This window comes from Rhipicephalus microplus, chromosome X, assembly GCF_043290135.1.
Source record: "Rhipicephalus microplus isolate Deutch F79 chromosome X, USDA_Rmic, whole genome shotgun sequence".
Lineage (NCBI taxonomy): Eukaryota > Metazoa > Arthropoda > Arachnida > Ixodida > Ixodidae > Rhipicephalus > Rhipicephalus microplus.
The window spans coordinates 289,152,771-289,173,952 of record NC_134710.1 but is presented as its reverse complement, the minus strand read 5'-3'; the positions used below and the strand labels follow the sequence as shown (position 1 = coordinate 289,173,952).

The 21,182-nt window shown below is 44.1% G+C and overlaps 1 protein-coding gene across 4 annotated transcripts in view; it reads right to left on the bottom strand.

The window, feature by feature from the left end:
- Positions 1-259: 259 nt before the first annotated feature.
- LOC119162179 (uncharacterized) overlaps positions 260-21,182 on the bottom strand; it is a 93,555-nt gene continuing 72,632 nt past the window's right edge. For 3 of the 4 annotated variants that reach the window (XM_075879303.1, XM_075879304.1, XM_075879305.1), the window contains 3 exons: positions 18,979-19,140; positions 4,581-4,819; positions 260-1,948 (listed from right to left, as the gene is read on the bottom strand). In XM_075879303.1, coding sequence (XP_075735418.1) covers positions 1,828-1,948; positions 4,581-4,819; positions 18,979-19,140 — 522 coding nt within the window. In that variant the 3' untranslated portion in view covers positions 260-1,827. Of the gene's footprint in view, positions 1,949-4,580; positions 4,820-4,856; positions 5,762-18,978; positions 19,141-21,182 lie in introns of those variants that run through there. The other variant, XM_075879306.1, reaches the window with a different exon arrangement.

Here is a 21,182-nt window from a genome sequence, read left to right as displayed (position 1 = left end):
AAACACTTGGAATAAATACAGTGAAATACAGCACCCCTTCAATTTCGTTATTACCATGCGAACTTCAGTTTATCGCTCTAAGGCTATGATACTGATTAGCTGTACGTTTTTGATAATGTATGCTATTGGCCTTCATTGGTGTGTGTGCACACAATGTGTCCTGTATATATGAAGCCTTCGAGCTATGAATAAATCAGTTGGAAGATAGCGCTGTGCGTTTGATGCATGGGTGTGTGCGTGTGTGAGTGATCGTGTCAAGTTTTCGCGCTCGAATTAACTTTTCTGAATGACAAATGCATCCTATAACTATGCCACCCTTGGCACATCTTATAATTCTTGCTTAACAGGGTTCCAATGCCGAAAATGAAGATTTGCTGCATACACTTCACAAGCGCAGGATGATTTGTCTCACTCCAACAAAGCTTAGCGGCGTGTTTGTTCTCAGATTTGATCTTTGTAGTTGGCTGACAGAAAATGAGGATGTTCACTATGCATGGAATAAGATATGTGATGCCCTAGAGACCCATAGAGAACAAAGAGGAGGGTAAGTGTTGGCAGTTCTGACCCTCTTAATGGCATAACATAGCATCACATGTTCTTTTGTTGGCAGAATGTTAAAACACGAAGATGTAGTGCTCAGCATACCTCAGGGATATGTCAAAAGGATGCCTCTTCAGGGTGAAGCTCAGCAAAACAGAGGGTAAGTAGCATGCTTCAACAGCTCATTCAACAGGGCAATATTACACACATGCTTATATGACATCTGCAGTACAAATTACGCCACAGTACTTCACATATAAAACAGTGACAAACAAAAACATGTCAGAGCAAGGTGGTATTAAGGCTTCCAAAAACAACAAAATTGCATTAAGGCACCACGAGGTGTATCACAGATAACTGAGGTATATATTTACTGCAAAGGCTACGTCAAACGCAAGCAGATGATAAATATAGTGAATACGTTTTTAAGGTTATTCAAATCTCAACTGGTACCCGTAAATGATGTTATTTGGTTGTGTGCAGTTTGCATGTGTTATTCACCGACATATATGTCTTTTTTACAGAGTCAAGACAACATGTGCTAACAGTGTGCAGTTTGCATGTGTTATTCACCGACATATATGTCTTTTTTACAGAGTCAAGACAACATGTGCTAACAGACTGCTTGAAAAATACAACCAAATTAAAGAATGGTTATTTTGCAACTAGCATGCCACCACTTGTTGCTACTGCAAAAGATGAATGGTTTTGAAAAGCATATGAAACTTCCGACTCAAATGGAGCCTATTGAGAATGCCAAAATGTTTCATTGCCACAGTAAACCTACTTTCACGGTTGTACAAAGAAATACAAAACATGAATGAAAGAAGCTCGAATAACTTGCAATTAATAAATATAATAAAAATAAAAAGTAAGTTCTCAAAACTATTTATGAAGTGTCATAGCACCATTCGCCTGGCCTGGATTGCAGTTTATTGAATTTGCACATTCAAATTAACACCCTCAACAATGTCGGCAGGACTCCACATAATTTTAACAAAGGTAAAGCTAACACACACAGCAAGACTGACATAAAAAAGAGAACTTCAATGTCCCTAATGGTATTAAAGAGTTTTTTTTTTAAGGCAGCCAGAAGAAGCTTTGTTGTAGTGCATATGCTAATTCTGCATAAAAAAAAAAACAGGACAGAAGAAAAAGAGGCGATCGGCCTTGAACACAACACTAAGCAAAAGTATGCATATGAACTTGGATAAATGACCCACTTCTGTCACATTTTAAACTTGAGGGGTGGGGCGGTGCACTACAACAATTACTGGTGCCCAAATTTCACATTCCCAGTGAAACCTTCTTCAGCACTGCAAAGGCCTTCTCAACAAGCACAGCTGTGATGTTAATAGGGACTGGGCCATTCCTGTTCCACAGCGTGACCTCCATGACATCTTCAAACCTGAAAAATATTTTAACAAAAGTAAATCGGGAAATGAAGCAGTTCCGTGTATTGAAAGAATAAAATGGCAGATACTTACAAATACTTCATACACTAATGACACTTATTGCCTGATCTCGACAATCTCACAACAAGATACATTTGTCCTTGTTTGTGATGCTTTATAGAGATTCAGCAGTGCTATTATAACAACAGGAATGACAACACTAAACCTAAACTGGCTGTACCATGAATTCGAAAAGAAAGGCGGTTTCACCAAAATGGTAAAGCACCGATAGCAATGAATAGCGAAGTTTGGTATTAGACGATGACAATTGAACACGATTATGAAAGGCATGCTACGGACAACAATTCTTGTCTTTTATATCAGCTGTCTCTCATAAGCAGGGTACCTTATATGAATTTTCTTCTCAACCTGTATTTCACTGTAGGCACAGTGGTGTCTCTTATACCCTTTGTCTCTCATACCAGTGTCTCTTATAAAAGAGCTCTACTGTATACAAGGTTGTTTTTCTTGATAAAGTAAACTAAAAAAATTATTGCTAACTAATAAAGCATGTTTCAAATAAGCACACAACATGTAGGACATGTGCTGCAGAGTGCATGGGCCTGCCTGTGGACCATGTGTACCTACCTGGCCTGTCAAGTCGCATTGCTTTTACAAAAAATTGCACATAGCCATACTATGTGATGGTGGTTTATCATGTCTTTTCTTCTGCGCGTTTATTATCCAGTAAGATCTCGATACGATTCTGCACACTGTGCTTTCCTTGTTATTCTGGGGTGAATTTCTTCGAAAATGCATTTTTCATGCCTTTCATACAATCACATTCTTGCCTGAAATTGGCCAATACGACCATGAAAGTAGATCCTGGCTGATATATAAAAAATCTTACATTTATTTTTTGGTATAATTGCTCAAACTGTGTTCTAACATGGGTTTAGCGGCTGGCTTCACCGATTTAAGACACGAAACTGGAGAGAGTTTTGGCAACCCGTGTTCAACAGCAAGCGGTGCACTTGAACATTTGGATGCATTTCATTGTTTTGTCACAAATTCCGAGCTGAGTGAGACACCTGCAACTTCTTTTGTTACGCTTCAGAAGAATTTGCTTCTAAACATTGAAAAGAGGAAACTACAGAGCAAATGGACCAGCTACAATAATGTTGCTTAGTAAAAGTGAGTTGCCCATGGAGAATGCATATATTCCTCTTTTTCTTTCAACCATTTTGGTAAGTATGAATATGGCATGATAATACTACAATTTATTATCAGATTCCTTTGAATAACACATTAATGAGATTCCCTTGTAGCTTGTCTCTAACTTCACACTGCTTGTAAAAAAAACTGCACTCAGCCTTGCTGTATAACGGTGGTTTACCATATCTTTCCTTCTGTGTGTTTTATTATAGTAGCTTGTCACCAACTTAATATAGAGAGAAAAGCCGAATACTTTGCAGAAATCAGGTGAAACAGTGTTCAAAGAAGTTGCTCGTTCAAAGAAGTTATATGCATAGTTTATACTTGGTAATTTTTCCTTTCAGGTAAAGAAAATGATTTTGGACAATTGCTTATTGACTGTGCTTAAAAACTTTGAAAAGAGCTAGAAAGGCTGCCTAAGGAAAAAAAGGCATCAGAACCTGTGACAATGCGCTTGTCAGAATGAACACGTAGCCACCAAACTACCCTAACTTACAAAGAGAAGCAAACCAAGTTAAATTAATGCTCCTCGCTAGAACGAGGAAACAGACCTTAGTTGAGTGAATCCATACCAACTGCCAGTTTTCTATCCTAAACGAATTAAGTGTATAATTTTTTTAAGTTTCGAGCATCAGCACAAGAGGAAAAATTTATTTTTGTAACTCCTTGGAGAGGAATTGTGATCTGCACAACCTATGCATTCTGTTACTAGCACAGCCTATTTGCTTAATGAAAGGACACAACACTTTCCACCATTAAGCACTCGATAGGTAGTACCTGTACACAACCATTATGTCAGTGGACAAGACTGTGTCCCTATAAGTACTTTTTGTTTTTCAGCTTACACAATTGATTGATATGTAGGGTTCAACATCCCAAAACCACCATATGATTATGAGAGACGCCGTAGTGGAGGGCTCCGGAAATTTTGACCACCTGGGGTTTTTTAACTGCACCCATATCTGAGCACACGGGCCTACAACATTTCCACCTCAATCAGAAATGCAGCCGCCGCAGCCGGGATTCGATCCCACGGCCTGCGGGTCAGCAGCCGAGTACCATAACCACTAGACCACCGCGGCGGGGAATTTTTTCCACTTACACAAATAGCTATGCCAGCAAGCTTGAAAAAACACAAACAAAAAAAACACACACCCTGTAAGAGGGCATCTGCTTCAAACTTAAGATAGCTCGTGTTGCAGCAAACCATTACTATTTCAGCTCTCTGTCTACATCTCAGTACACATAAAATTGTAAAGTTGAGGGTCTTGCATCACAGAAAGGCGAGTTTCTATTGATCAGCACTTTTGATATCAGACTCAAATGCACGTATGAAAATATACTGCATTGAGCAATCCATATGGAGGTTGCAAGCATCACGAGCACAATGTGGTTTTATAACTGTCAGCAGAAAATGTAGACATGTCCTACCTAGTGCGTCGGTGACCCTTTTTCTCGGCAACGAGGGAAAGCTTGAAGCCAGTCAGATCGACAAAAAGTGCGATCGCAGCCTCGTCCCACTTGTTGCCCTTGTTTGGGCACACGTTTGCCAGAGACATGCGGAGGGCACAAGCTGGAAGGCTTGCAAGCTCAGGAGGCAATGGCCGCAGGGAGGCGCTATCCACAGTGCATCGGTTGCCATAGTCTACATACAGGACCCTGAAACACTTCTGCATGAAGTGAAACTTTTGTGAGTGTAAGTCGTGCACATGATGCCTTTGAATGACACAAAAAATGACTAATGCTGACCTATCAGCCCATGTTACACAGAAAAATGCGTGTTTACATGCAGTTAGAGTTGAACTTCTTGCAGCCCATAATGCTAGCAACAATTATGCCACCTACTTAGTGCTTTCAATGTATGATCCAAGAACATGCAACTCATTTTTCCAGAATCCTTACTTCAGAAAATTTTAAACAGTACCCAAAATTAAATGTGACCTATTACAACAGACCCCCACACAAAATCACTTTTTAAATAAAGGATTTTATTTTTTTTAAAGAAGCTACATGACATTAATTTATACACCAGGAGCTATGGCACAAATGTCTTGTTGAGACAATTTCAAATGTTACAAGCATTCAAGGTTGTGCTTTTCAGCAGCAACGGTGGTCCAGCCAGTTTAGGATTTATACCTATTTTTAGAGCAGGAAAGTCACTTTTGGAGCAGATTTGAAACACAATTAACTGTGTTTTGGAGCCTGTTTAGTACAGACAAAACAGAATTTAGGATCCCTTGGAGAAAACATGCCTCAAACTTTGGCGAATATTGTTATTAGTGTCCATAATGCTGCTGCAGTGCAAGCAAGAAGACAAGGCCGATATCCAGAGTGCAGCCATTAGGCATGTTCTTAGCACAAACGAGTGTCAAATTCTGGCTTCACTGCAAATCACAAGATGTGTGTTGAAGTGAAGCATAAATGATGATAATATGTGGGGTTTAATGTCCCTAAACCACCACACGATTATGAGAGATGCCGTAGTAAAGGGCTCCGGAAATTTCAACCACCTGGGGTTCTTTATCGTGCACCCAAATCTGAGCACACGAGCCTACAGCATTTTCGCCTCCATCGAAAATGCAGCTGGTGCCGTCGTGATTAGATCCCACAACCTGCGAGTCAGCAAATGAGTATCTTAGCCTCTAGACCACTGTGGCTGGGCAAGTGAAGTGTTAGTGACAAGGCAAGCATGACATATATGGTTTCTAAGAATGACAAGTGTCATAAGGTCAAAAATAAAAAAAATAATCTTGACTAGGAAACCAATAGCCCAACAATTAAAAAAGAAGGCAATGAACACTCATTGCAAATGAGAATTTTGAAAATGCCTGCATGATAGCCCAATCAATAATTGCCACAACACAGTGTGAATGATGCTCCACCGTCCTTAACAATCGTTAGAGGCGCGAGTACAGAGTGAAATTTTCCTTTCACATTTAAGCACTTCTGGTGTAGCACTTCTTACTGCTTTCCCAAATATACAGCAAAAGTCTTTAAAAAAATAATACTGGTACAAAATGAAGTGGTTTGAAAGGGTGGGGTCAGTGATAACAGAAGCATAAAGAGGAGCCGTGCTCCACTTCATGAAGACAAGTTCACTGGTCGAAACATTAGCTTCAGCGACATCTTGTGTACACGAGTTTCTAACTATTTAACCAGTGGCATCAAGGTGCAACTGGTGGCTATTAGTCCCCTCACTACTTGCACTGTCCAAGTAAACCAAGATCTAATTTTTCTTATGCACAAAACGTAACTGTTGCTGCGATAGAGAAGTAATAGTTCGTGTCTTCGCAATTACACCTAAAAGAAGGAATGGCTGTGGCAGGTTAGTTACACCCCTAAAGGTGCTGCCTCGACTTCCTTATTTACTTCTTAGAATGTAGGATGCATGAGAGGACTTGTTCTTTATATGTGGCCGACTGCGTGGCTGTTTGTGTGCTGGCGTGCCGCCACGTTACATAGGTTTTGCAATCAAGACAATGATCGCTTGGATACGCCCGAGCAGCAGTTGCACAAGTGCCAGACGCACTCTACAAGGGCATTTAGCTTAGCTTTGAGATTCGCCTCGATATTTTGGAGTGACGCCCACTCGGGCGTGACGTAAGAGTGGGGACTGTTTTCTCAACTGCACTGCAACAGCCGATGCTCCTGTACGCGGATCATCTGCTCAGGCGGGAACTTTGTAGGATAAACAGCATTGTGCAGCTCAACTAATGCCCGAAACGAATATTTTCGAGTGCAATTCTGAACTTGTTTTAGTTGCGGCCCATTCGACAGGGCCAAAAAGCTTTCTGGGTGGCTGACAAGCACGCCGACGTCACTGACCGCACCGCTGGAAAGAAAGCGAAACTATGTGCGAGTGTTCTCGCTCATCATCTGCAGGTTCCGCCATACGATACTAATTAGCTCAGGTGTTTCGATATTTAAATAAGCATGCATTTCAAATTGATATGTGGGGTATGACGTCCCAAAACCACCATATCATTATGAGAGACGCCGTAGTGGAGGGCTCTGGAAATTCTGACTACCGGGGGTTCTTTAACGTGCACCCAAATCTGAGCACACGGGCCTACGTTTCCGCCTCCATCGAAAATGCAGCTGCCGCAGCCGGGATTCGATCCCGCGACTTGCGGGTCAGCAGCTGAGTACCTTAGCCACTAGACCCCCGCGGTGAGGCAAGCATGCCTTTCTCTCTCATCTACAAGAATGAACAAAAAGCTTGGAAATCATCGCAGTGTCTCATCGAGGGTGAGGCGGTGCACGATGCAGGCCACATTAAATGCGCCGTGGAGACAGTCAATAAACATTGCATCACAGTCGTGGCTCTGTCCTGCAAACAATGGACTCGTGAACCTGCCACACAACATGTCTGTCGTGATCGAGTTCGTGATGAATAATGATGATTCAGTTTCTCTAGACACAATGTGTTGCAAGCGAGTATAATTTTTCACAGCGGCGAGGGCTATGCAATGGAGAAGTACTGCTCCGTGCCTCAGAGTGCTTCGTCTGCCCGTGAAAAAAACGTTGGCTTTCACAAGTATCCTAAGAAGAAAGGGCAGGCGCACCTTTCTCAGTATACTTTTTCTGCAGCACACTGCTAATGATAGTGAAAATGAGAGAATGTGTGATAATTGCTGATTAATTTTACCACTCTGGCATTTGCAAAAACATAAGATAATTATTATAGAGCACCTATTTGAATGACTGCTAGGGGCAGGTGCTGACGTAGAAGTGGGAAGGGGACAAATGCCACCTTGTTGCAACTCCCTGGCCGACGCAAATGACTGTGGTTTGTCGCAGTAATGTTGGTTTAGTGGGATTGATATTGTTCATATTAATACTCCACAGGGCAGATGCTTGGGTATCAATATATAACGAATACATATATTGTTGATTTTATATATCATGCACAAGGCCACAGAGGTTAATGTGGCATAGAAAAGCTGGGTCTAGTCTCTGTGCACACATATGGCATAAGAAAAAGCTTAGAGAGCACTGCTTTTTAAAAAGTGTCTGTAATGCCTTAGATGAAAACCTTGAGAGAATGTGCACTAAACAGCAGTAGCAGGTTTCGATTATGAATTCATAATAAGCAGTCTGCTAGGCGTGCGCTTTTCTTCATAGAAAAAGTACCGTATATATGTAAAAACAAATAAAGCTGTAATCTCAGATATCCTCGGCAGCTCAGTTGCGCTGACGTGGCACACTTACTAGCGAGGTGATTCGGAGGTTGCATGACTGCTCCCTGTCTAGAGGCACTCAAGGCAGGTTTGGGCACGACGCCGCTTCTGGTGTAAGTCGCCTATGTATAAGCCTGCATGCAATAAATTGCTAAAGTACTGGCAAGGCACTAGAACATTGTTACAAGCTTAAAGAGAAATGGTTCATCTGGCAGGTACAGAAGCCACTGTCAGCGAAGTGCTTGCTGCACACTGTCAATGAAGACGTGAGGCGCTTTCCGTTCTGATCTTGACTATCCACTTCTTCAGCTTCGGGTCCTTAAGATAGTTGTGAGAGCCAATGCTCTTTTCTGGGCAAACGAAATACACTGAGGCACAAAGTAGTACTTCACCATTGCACAGCACTCGCCGCAAAACAAGCGGCAGCAGTTCTAACAAACAAAGCACTGTGCTTCTAAAAATTAACGTCATAAGCAGAGACCTACGGTTGTTCAAACAGTATCGGTGGCCGCTATACACAAGATAACCAAGTGAATTGCTTCGTTGCTGATGTTTACCACGATGGTTGTTTCTAAACGGGGCCGAGCTTATGTATCGGACAAAAGTGTGGGAATCCCTGTTATGACATCATACAGACGTGGTTCACAATGCCACCATCAGTCACACACCAGGCAAATAGGCAAACCGAAAAACATTGTGCAGTGCGATTAAGAGGCACCTACTCTTTTGTAAAATTTCAAACAAGCTTTTGCACCGGTTAAGCTTCATTTGTGTACAGACACAATTTACAGTGCACAGTGCAGATAGGTTGACGCTTGGCCGCAGTGGCTACATTACAGGGTGAGGAGCGACTTGTGAACGCAAAAGCTTCATTTTCTACATAATATTTCGAATTCTCTACATTTTATTGCAATAAAAAAGATATTGGCTGCATGCTTAACTTTCAACAACGGAGACACCCATGGTGGCACAGAGACTTTGGTTAAGCTAAATATAATGACAAAAAGCAAAAAGTGCAGCGCTAGTATAAAACTCTAGCTAAGTTTGTTGCCAGACAAAGGATTATGGGAGACGCCATTGTGGTGGGCAAGCTGTGCTCGATTGTGCGCAGCAAAACGCAGTGATATGGAATGGTAGCAAAAGTGCATTTGGACAACCGCTGCCGTAGAACTATATATGCACACTACAGTGAAACCTCGTTAAACTGTACCCGCATAAACAGTAGTTTCGTTTTAAAAGTAGTGAAGCCAAATCCCAGACTCGACGGCCATTGAACATAATGCATTTTGTATCCGCATAAGCCGTACCAGCTTATCGCATATGTATCGGTTAATGAGTAGTTTTTCCAATTTTCGTTGCGCACACGCTGCGGCATGTCGTCCCCCACTGGGCGTCCCGATGGAACAGCAAGCCCCAGAGATCGAAACACGCCTCGCTTGTTTGTGTTGATGATGATGGCGGCTGTGTTGGTGAGGACCATCTCTTGGATTTTTCTGCAACAAGAAGCACTCGGCCGGCTAGGCTTCTGGTGTTGTCCACACGATGGTGCTTTGCTTTCTTTGTTACTTTGGTGCCGTGCATAGGTGTTCTCTCGCGTCGACAGCTCTCGCGTCGTTTTTTTACGTGTTGTGTATGTGTGCTTGTGCTGCTTCGTACTTGCATCATGTCGAAGCTGGGACAAAAGCATCGAGTGCTGAAAATAGAGGAGAAATTGGGCATAATTCGTGCTAGTGAAAGTGGCACGAAAAAAATTGGCGCTGGCACGCGAAAAAGACCTGCCGTTAACCTCGGTGTGTGGAATTTGGAATTCCAGAGAGAAGTTGCTCGGCAGTGCTGCTGCAACTGCAAAAAGGTGCGGGCTACGCGGTTCGACGTTTTCGGATGTAGAGGAGGCGCTAGTGAAGTGGCTAAAAGCTGCACAGTCAAAAAATCTGCCTATCAGCAGACCCCTGCTCGTGCAGAAGGCCCTGGTTTTTGCCTCGCAGCTCTACCATGACAACTTCATGTGCAGCAATGGCTGGCTGGCCAGATTTAAGGCGAGGCACGGCATTACTACGAGGACTGTTTCAGGAGAAGGTGCTGCTGCTGACGTGGGTAGCGCAGAGCAGTGGCAAAATGGTCAGCTGAAGAACATCTTGGAAGACTACGCACCTGATGACACCTTTAAGATGGATGAATCGGCGCTATTCTTTAAGCTGCTACCAGACAAAACGCTCGCATTCAAAGGCGAGACGTGCACCGGCGGCAAGCGTGCAAAAGACAGAATATGAGTGGCGTTTTGCATAAACATGACTAGAACCGACAAAACTACGCTCCTCGTGATTGGAAAGTTGGTGAAGCCTAAATGTTTTGAAGGCGCCCGGTCGCCATCAGAGGTCAGCTATCGCAGCAACACCAAAGCATGGATGACGGGAAAACTCTTTGAGTAGTACGTGCGCCTCATCGATCGTCGTTTTGCGGCTAGGAACAGAAGAGTTATTATTTTAGACAACACTTCCGCGCATGTCGCCCTGGACAACCTGACGGCTGTGAAGTTGGCGTTTCTGCCACCAAACACAACAGCGATTGCCCAGCCCTTGGACCAAGGCATCATTCGAGCTGTAAAACAACTCTACAAGAAGAATCTACTGCGCAGATTTCTTCTAGCCATTGAATGTTGCAAATTATTCTCTATCGACCTGATTGGCGCGATTCACCTGCTCGAATACTCGTGGCAGCAGGTTCAAGCAACGACAGTTCAAAATTGCTTCAAGCGTGCTGGCTTCAGTGTGTGTGCGGGCGACGCAAATGATGCCAGTGACACCATCGACCAGACTTCGGACATCGTAGACGAAGCTTGCAAAACTCTGCTAGCTGAAGTGCTGGAGCGGCAGGGCATTACGGAAGGCATTTCCTTCCCCGACTTCAGAGATGCAGACAGCGATGTGCAGACATCTTCGGACATGTCCGACGAAGCCATTGTTGCCTCGGTTGTCAAAATGTCGCCAAACGATAGTGATGAGGACAACATGGAAAGCGACAACACGGGTGATCCAGGTCCGACAGTGGCTGAAGCTGCGCATTGCGTAAGCGTCATGCGGGTATTTGCCGAGAAGAGGGGCCTGGCAGAAAAGCTGGCTCACAGCATAAGTGAGTTTGAGGCCGCTGTCGTTGTTGCTAGGCTGCCGCGTCGTCAAATGAAGATTACAGACTGTCACGCGAAGTTAATAAAGTACTGCGACTTTTTTTTCTCTTTCATCTCACTCTCTGGAGGTTTCTTTTTTTTGACAGGTAAGTGAGCGACCTAACGCTACTTCGGTAAAGCAGTACTACCGTATATTACGTAGTTTTTCCGAGCTCTGGCCAACTACAGTTTAACGACGTTTCACTGTACTGAGGGCTAAGTTCTGAATGCAATTTGACCTCGTATACATAACATCTGGACATAAAGAATCATTTCTTACATTGAACAGTTGTATCATGGTCACAATGCTGTAATCATCATCATCAGCTTGACTACGCGCACTGCAGGGCAAAGTCCTTTCCCACAATGCCTACCGAACCGGTCCTGTGCTTTCTGCAGCCACATTATACCTGCAAAGATCTAAATCTCCTCTGCTCACCTAATTTCCTGTATTTCAATGTTCAGTGCTGTAGAACAAGTACATAACACTTGCATTCTATAGCCTTTTCACTATAGTACTAGTACAGACGAGCCCTCATATAGCGCTCTCACTTAAAACGAACGATATCCGCGTGACCGTGGAAATATACATTGGTTCAATGGCCCAAAATCGCACTTCAACGAACGTCTTCGAGCGCCACTGATCGGTTACAGCGAACGAAGTCAGCGGTCTGCCGACTTCCCAGGAAACCACTTTCGACCATCGATCAGGCATCGGCGAGGTGCCCATACATTCTTATTGTTAAACGCCGACTCTGTCTCCACGACCCTGTAGTTGCCGCTCTCCCCACCCCACGAAGGAAAGAAAGCCGTTTCCTTCCTCCATGCTCCAACTGCTTTTCGTTACGCACCCCTTCGTACTTTGTCCCCCCGCTACTCTGAGCCCCCCAAATCGCCAGACGAGGCCCGTGTTTTCACACTGCCACCGATCTTTCGAAGACCAGTCGGCCATCTACCCTGTTTTTGATCGCTCGTACTGACGTTGGCAACGCCGGCCTGGAGTGACCAGACCATTTGCCAACATTGTCGGCTACCGACTGTATCCGATAGTCTGCGTCTAATGCACGCGTGTACTCTACCCCACCGACTCTGATAACTTTCAATTCGTTTCGTGCTTAGGACTTGTTCTCGCTTACTTCGCACACGGCTCAGCATGCCTTCCGCGTGCGTGCGAAAGCGGAAAAACGGCTGTTAATTTGCGTGGAACAAATCGCAAAATATCGAAGTTCGTGAGGCCACGCAAACCCGCCGGCGCAGCAAACCGATTTTTTGACCATGGCTGTCGATTCTTCGAACACCGGCATGCGCACCGATCCAGGCCGCCTTGCTTTGACTTCTGCGCACGCAGGCACCCTTTCCAAATTTTTCTACGTGCGAGTTTCGCAAACCTTTCAAGCAAGCTACCCAACCTGGCTCCTTCCAGTGTGTTTTAGTTTTCAAGGTCGCCCTCCCCCCGCATCCTCCCCCGTCTTAATTGCAACTCCTTGCCCTTCTCTCGCAAGTCTGCTCTCCTCTCTCGATCACAATCCTTCGCCCGTCTTCACCACTCCGCGACACCCACCACGCTGGCTCGAATTAGTTTCGTTTTCTGACTGGAAACAGGCCCAGAGCTGTTCCACGCGTTCTGGCATGTGTGTCGCGTGTGGAGCGTTGCTCGCACTTGGTGTGCGTATGTAGTAACGATGGCCGACGGGAGGACTAGCACGCTTTTTCCTGCCGCTCAACAGAACGTCGAAAGTGTGACCGCTTGGCTTGAGCGTAATCCGTGCGTTAGGTGTGGCGTCGCGGAGCGCTTGCTCATAGCTGTTGACCACCTGGCAGCCAACTTGCCGCTTTGGGCATCCCGAAATTCAGCTGTGGAGATGCTGAATATTTCGTGGGCAGCGGTGATGGCTACATGCGCACGAAATTGTTTTCGCAAGGCGGACTTCGTCGACGTTGGGCCCGATGCCTAGCCTGAAGCTTCCAAACTGCAGCGGCGATTCGTGGCAGCACATCGTAAACTTCTACCTGGGAGAGCGGATGGGACATCTGTTGCGATGGTTTATTACCGCCGATGATGATGCGGACACTGCGGAACCGTGCACGGATTGGGGCATTGTGAATGAAGTACGTGGCGAGAGCGATTTGAAGGAATCGGATTGCGAGAATGACGAAACTTTGGAGCCAGTGCCTCATGCAGCTGATGCCACGGGCCTCGGCGAACGAGCATCCTGCCGTTTTAAATGAGCTTGAGACCGCCCTTATCGCTTCTGCTCTTCGAAACACGTGAATCACAGACTTTTTGGGGCAAAAAAAGTTTGTGTTTTCACTCGAAACTTTTTTAAAAGCTCTGTTTCATTTACTACAAATTTCGGGATACAGCGAACGACTGCCGCGTCACGCTCAGGTTCGTTATAGGCGGGCTTGACTGTATATGATTTTGCTAGCAATTGCTGTTACCTGGTAACAAGGCACCTAACTGGAACGCACCCAAGAAAGGTTGCAGTCATGCTCATCTTCAAGCGTTTCACTGTCCGCTGCCATTCGTTCTGTGATGCTTAACGTGGTAAGACTATATCTAACAAACCACTCGATCCTCTGGCTTTGCTATGTAGTGTTAGGATGCTGCATGTGACATGGGCCTAACCTCCTGTCACATGCTAAAGCGTTACATTTCTGGAAAGAGCATTTGGGTTGCAGCTGATTAAGTGGGAAAACTTAAACTTCACTAAATACCCTGATTTGTTCAATTCATTTATTTCAAAGCAAGTAGGCTTAATGTAGACCCTAGCGAGATATATGCAATGCAGAGGAGTTAGTAGTGTGATGTCCTTTATTATAAATTTCCAAACAATGTCCCACAAAAGCCACCATCTGTTGATGCCAGATGACAGTGATGACTAGCATGCAAGAGTTGCTCAATGCCAAAAATTAATCAAAGACTTTTTTCTTGTGATTGGAGCCCCAGATCTTAATCTTCACTGTTCGAAGCAATGCTTGGGGTTCACTCAAAATGTACTGCGATCCTCGAAATGGCAGCTGCACTTGTAATGTACTGCCCGACAGCTTACGCAACGATTGTGGCGGTGTGCACAATTATTGCTAGTAATGAACTAGGCTGACACATCACAAGTAAAAGCTGTGCAGATGCCACGGTGATGAACTTGTATTGCAGCCTAGGGTTACTCTTCCACTCAAACCAATGAATCTTCGGCTCTGAACATGAACTGTATATGTAAGCTGATTAGACTGGTCCAATCAAATGGCAAGGGTCCTGAAACCAGCTGAGGTACATCAGGCACAGTAAAACCGTGGTGAAACCTTTGATCACTTGCAGAGCCCACCACAACGAAGACTATAATCTACACATCTTAATGCACAAGTATCCAGATGACCCCTCGATACACCTCAAGGAGCTAAAAGGACATCATACCAACAGGCCTGACACTGCAGTGCCCCGACTACCGTTATGTAGGAGAGAAATTAATTGCTGGATGCAGATATCCTGGTTGAAGAGGTACGATTACGTAGTAGTTTCATTGCTGGGTACCCAAGCAACTTGCTTACCCAAGACGTCGCTTTACTTGTACTGTGCATGCATGAAGCTCCAAGCATATCGTCTCCGTGTTGCGGGGCCTGTGCATATGCCTTGCCAAAAACATCACTGCCACCACTGGCCTCCTAGCGAAGATCAGCAATCCCTAGCTGATCGTGTTACCCAAGATGTCAACCCTGTTACTCTCGCTACAGTATACTTCACGGACTGTACACTCCTGGCAAGCCAAGGCTGGCCACATCAATGCGCCTGGGTGGAAAGGTACAAGAACATCCCAGCTCTATTTAATGCAAAGGTGGCACCTCTGGCGAAGCAGCATAATGCAAAGCTATGCTAGACGAAAATGAATGGGAGACTGTAACAATCACACCCCAAGTTTTCCGCATGTGTAGTCAAAGTATGACCAGATTTCTGGATAGTTTTGCTTTAGCTTAAGCCTCAACTTCAATATATATAAAAACCTTTTTTGCATTCAGCTAGTAACACTCATTATTTTGAATACATTATTAGAAGCACTTATTTCATTGGACTATCTATTCTTGATATAACATTTTAAATTGTGAAGAAAAACACGAACGAGTTCACAAGGCACTACACACACGTGTGACCCTTAAGTGGCTTGCATTAGGGCACACGCCACCATGACGGCATGCCTGCTTCAGAAAAAGTCTTCTAAAAAATAACACTCATACAAAATAAGGTGGTATGAAAAGGCGCGGTCAGTGACAGTACAAGCATAATGGGGAGGGGTGCTTTGCTTCAAAAAGACAAGCCCAATGGTTGAAATGTTAGCTTTAGTGACATCCCGTGTGCACGTGTTTCTGAACACTGAACATTCACAATGTGTTATTGCAATAGAAGTCTCTGGCTTCATGCATATTATTTTTGAGTGTTGTTTTATCCCACACAGATGAAAATCGCGATTTGGCTTGGAGCGGCATCGGCGATGTAGTCACTGTACGCAACGAAAAAGCTGTAGTTTCTTTGTTGTACCTTGGGTGTTTAGGACTGCGCTTGACATAATTTGTTTGGCGCTAATTCAGATTTATATTCGGTTGTGGGCGCAACGAGTTGGCGATAGGCGTATGCAATTGCGTGACGAGAGGAACTGGCGGGACGGTGTGCGAAGGACCGGTGACTGTGTCTGTGGAGCCATAATGATGTAGCTGTGCAAGCCAGTGTGCTCATAATCCTCCACTGATTAGAAATTTAGTTATCCATCTGCTCTTTTCTGTGATTTGTTTACAGCCATAACACATTAGGACAGAACCACTAAATAAAGTGTTCCACTAATGCGTTCACACCACATATGTTACTGGAAAGCAGGTAGTCATAGGAATCTGCTAACAGGGAAAGAACACCTTTTTTGTAGGCACGTGAGATACCAGTAACAACTTTGTATTCTGGTTTCTTAAGTTCAGAGTTAACAGAAAAATGAACAAAGACTGCATTGTGATATGAAAGACTCACAACTTCACACTTAATATCATTCAATAGGTCAGCCGTAACAAAAAGGTCCAGGATTGAACAACCTCTCGTGGCGCTGTGAACAACTGGGGTCAAACCATGAAATACAGCGAAAACAATCAAACAAGTATACAGAAAACCTTGTCACAGCCAGTTGTCCTCAAACTTCAAGTGTGCAGATATATACATGCCATAATTTTACTGGATGCAAACATTGCGGTTTGGAAAGCACCGATGAATAGCACGTTGAAGCAAAGCCATGAACATGGAAAGGCCTCCTGAACAATGCTGCTGGTGATGGTGAAAGCACTCCATTCGAACAAAACCATGAATGTATTTCAGCATTGGTAATGACGATCTACGACGAAAAAGATGACAAGCACGTTGAAGTAGAGCTGCGGGCAAACAAATAGGCTTTGAAATAATGTTGGTGATGATGAGTGGATTCAACAAGATTATTAAAGTATTAATGATGGCAATAATGAACAAAAATAATGGAATTGTTGAAGCTGAGCCATTAGCAAACGTCCCCATGAATGTTGTGACAATGATGATGATATTAGTGATGAACACGTCGAACTGATGATGAAGGTGTTGGTTATGGTAAGCAGTGATGATAATGACTGATGCATTGAATCGGAGGCGTTAGCGAGCAATTTTCTTATGTACGATGAAAAATGATGGGCTTAGGTAACTTGTGTCCACATTAATAAGTGTCCAGATATGTGGACAATTATTTTCGTCTAGGAATAAAGTTGTATTTTACATGTTTTCAGTCTATTTGCAGATTCGTGTGCATTGTAATTACAAACACACACAAAAATATTTACTCACACAACTGGATTGGCCAAGAGAAAAAAAGGGTTACGAGTGCCACAAGACAGCACGAGCTGACCAAAAGAACCAATAGCTATCTGGGTCATCTGCTACAGTGGCCTTTGAAGTCATTTAGAATCTCAAGTTGCTGGAAGAGGATGCTCATGTGTCGAGTGGCTAATAGAATCCATTACATTACAAAAAGCCGGCACAGCAACTTCATGAAAATGTTGCCACAAAAGTTTTTCTTTTTTACCCAGACTAGTTTAGCAAGCCTTACAGCAAGACCGACTCATCTGAAATGGTAAAAGTATAATAGGTGACTGGTAAAATAGGCAATCGCAGGGAACTGTGGGATACGATGGCTTCCGGTTCGATGCACCATGCGGGTTGGCCACAGCACGCGCGCATTTTTGTACCACTCCGTTGAAAAATCACAGCATCTCTCCAAGCAATGTCCGTGCTTTAGAAGTTCACTTTTTATTTCCGCTAACCGTGACAGCCTCGATGACAAGCTACGAAAGCCATGAACGCCAAGAAAACTTTTTTATCGCACCCAAAAATATCTGCAATGCTTTTATGCTGCTCAAGGGTACTGCCAGTTTTGGCTAGCAGATTATTCGATACAGAAAGCAGTTTTCATTGTGTGATACAATACTGCAGATAAAAAATCACCATTTGAAAGATCACAGGGGATGGGAATGAGTGTAGGAGTGTGCTAAGAGTTTAGTTTGAGATAGCCGCTTCGGCCAACATTGTCAGTCGATGAGCATGAAGCGCAGCCTTCATTGAGCGCGTTGAGATCTTTTTTTTTTCTAGCCTTCAGCACGCTATAGGATGCATTTCTTTCTTAGTTGAAGCCAGATGCTTATATGAATGTTGATCTTGGTCAAACTGCGCGGCACGGTAGCAAATATACATACAGTCAGACATACACGGCGCCAAAGAATCGAAAACCTACGCTTGTTTAATGCACTTCTTTCTTTGTGTGCCGTCTTAGCGCACAGCCTGACCAAGTTAAACGCAAACGGCCTCGTCCAGCGCTTCGTGTAAACTTACTGTTGAGTAAAGCTTTTGCGTTTTTTTATATATACGGCTGCTATGGCCGGCGCTCATCTCAAATCGCAGGTAGATTTCGCCCACTCATTCGCATAATATATTTGCTAGGCGCGCCTGCACGACAATTTATTTCTCGATACAATATTTGCAGAAAATTCATGCGTAAGCTTTTTATCAGTGCGGAATACGCACGTACTTGTGATAAAATGGTCTCCACGCACACTTGCTCCAATGTCAGTACCCAAGGGCTACTTGTCGCTGTGGCTCTCTTCACAGCCGCGGCCCACCTCATTTTTCTTTGTTCCATGGAAATGGATGCATGCATTTGCCTTTCACGCTAGAGTTAGAGCAGCCAACAGCTGAACAACCGACCATGGTTTAGCAGCAAGAAGATGAACGGGCAACCCCACGCGCAAATCCGAAATATTCTGAGGCTTACGGACGAGCGGTTCGCCGTCGTCTACTCTTCTCGAACCAAGCCGGCAGCAGGCGTTGCATCCCACAATCCCTCGCACTTTTACTGGTCACCTATTGACTTGTAGTGCTTAGCTAGATACTTCTCTTTAGTATTCCTGACACATCACGACAGACAATAAACATACTTACAGAAGTGGGGCCCGGAAGCACGTCAAGTATCCGAGCTCGGTACCATTTTTGGTCACCGTGATAGCGGGAGATCCAGAAAGAGTCCTTAGTCACCATTTCTTCCTCTGGTGCCTCACTCTGAGAGCCACACTTGTTCAGATTTTGATGGAGTTCTTCTAGTACCTGCATTTCGAGTGTGAAAACCAGCTCTTAAAGCAAGAGAGCCTGGGAACACAACACTGACTTTTCATGTGTACTTGCCTCAAATAGAAGGTTAAACAAAATGTGAACAGATCCCACTAAGGCAAGCTTACCAGCTACAACTTTAGAGCACACTATTTTGCAATGGCACAATTACATAGAATGAATCGTGAGTCATGAGGAAAAAACAAGGGTTACTTTTGCATTTTAGGTAACATGTGAAAGTAATTCGATTTTCAATATTTTAAATATTGAATTTGGACTCGTCACCAAGTTCCAGAAAACATCTCTATTATTTATCTGCATCAAACTTTAGTTATATTAATATATTTGATTCCACACGAGTCAGGAGCAGATCCAGCCACTCATTTTAGGGGGGGCCGTCCCCTGAGGTAACTAACGCCAGAGAGGGGGCGTGGTCATGACTTTTTTTTATTAGCAGAAAAACCCCTTCATAGCATAAATACTGGTCATGTGTGCTCACAGTGGTTTCACTCATTCGTCCTAATTGGTTATAGAAGGTGGACTACAAGCACTGAATTGAGGAGGGGCGGTGCTGACAAACTTTATGGTGGTAATCCCCCCTACCGCCCCTTTTTGGATCTGCCACTGACATCAGTGAATGTGGATGATAGACAAAGCACGTTGAGAGTAAAGCCCCATAAATCAACGCAAGAAAGCAAAAACAGCACTAGCATGCAAACAAAAAAAATCTCCAACCAAAACGAAGTGGTACAGTAGTTTTCAGAGAAATTCTATGGGAGCAGCAGGATAGACACTCAGTAATACCTATTTATGCTTACCAGTGAGCTGAGACTGCATTGGTCACACGCCTTCAGAATTGAACAGTTGGTCGCATCCATAATTACACTGTTAGAAACCTTTCTTTAGTCAACAAGCCTCTTTGTTTTCTACTTGGTCAGAATGCGTGAATACTGCCGAGAAACTACAACAAAAGGGAAGGGCAGCTGAGACTATAACACAGTGCTGTAGCCATGGGGATGGTTTGGGGAGTCCACCACCCTCCCTCCGAAATTTTTGCATATTGTATCTGTATATTTGCACGCAAACATACAAACACGTGCACAGACATAAGAAGAAGTCAATACCCCACTCCGATTTATGGCTATGCCCCTGTTGCAGCAGTTGTGATGAATAAAGATTTGGTTTTAGAGTAATGCGCGTAGCCCATTCACGTGCCTTCAGATGTGCATGAATTATATTTGTCAATAGCAACCACAACTCAGTCCACAGTGAATACATGGCCCAGCAGTTCTCCCTCAGACTCAGTGCATACCAGGAATGGTGGACGTTACAGAAGACGAAGAGCAATTATACCTCAGCCTGCACATTGGCATCAAACTAGCCACTGGCAGAAAAAAAACTATAAAATCTATCGATACATTCACGTGCAAGACTCAAGAAAGGAAACTAGGGTCCGTTTGTAGAAGCTGTTCCCTGCGTCCTCATTCATCGATGCCACTCTCCCTTTCACCTATGTTTACTTCTCTCTCCCTATTCCCATGTAGACACTGAAACGAGCTCACATTTAGGGCTGCAGAAATACCCTTTCCTCTCCTCAACCTTTCCCCCTTCCCCAACTACTTGCGCCATGTCAGCGCTGTGGTGTATGGTGGCCGTTGCGTCCCATTTCACTACTGCTAGCGGTTGTTTTTTTGTAAGTTGCTTGCAAAACAGATAGACTTAGTAGAAAGAACTTCACTGAGTTTCGAAAGGTCAATGTTGCCCTGTGATACGAATAACAGTTTCTGACTAGGATTACGAAATGTCCTGGATTTTGCGGGACTGTAGCACTGGAGTTTTCATGCATAATCCTAAGTCCCACAATTTTCTGTCAGGACAGCTATATGTCCTGAATTTGTTCCAGACAATCTGGTCAAGAAGCTTTATCTGATCCAACGCCTAACAATGCATGTCACTACAGAACACGAAGTTCACACAAATTGCAAATGCGAAGGAATGTTCCGGCAGCCAGTGGCAGCTGAGAGGGGGCTTTAACTGAA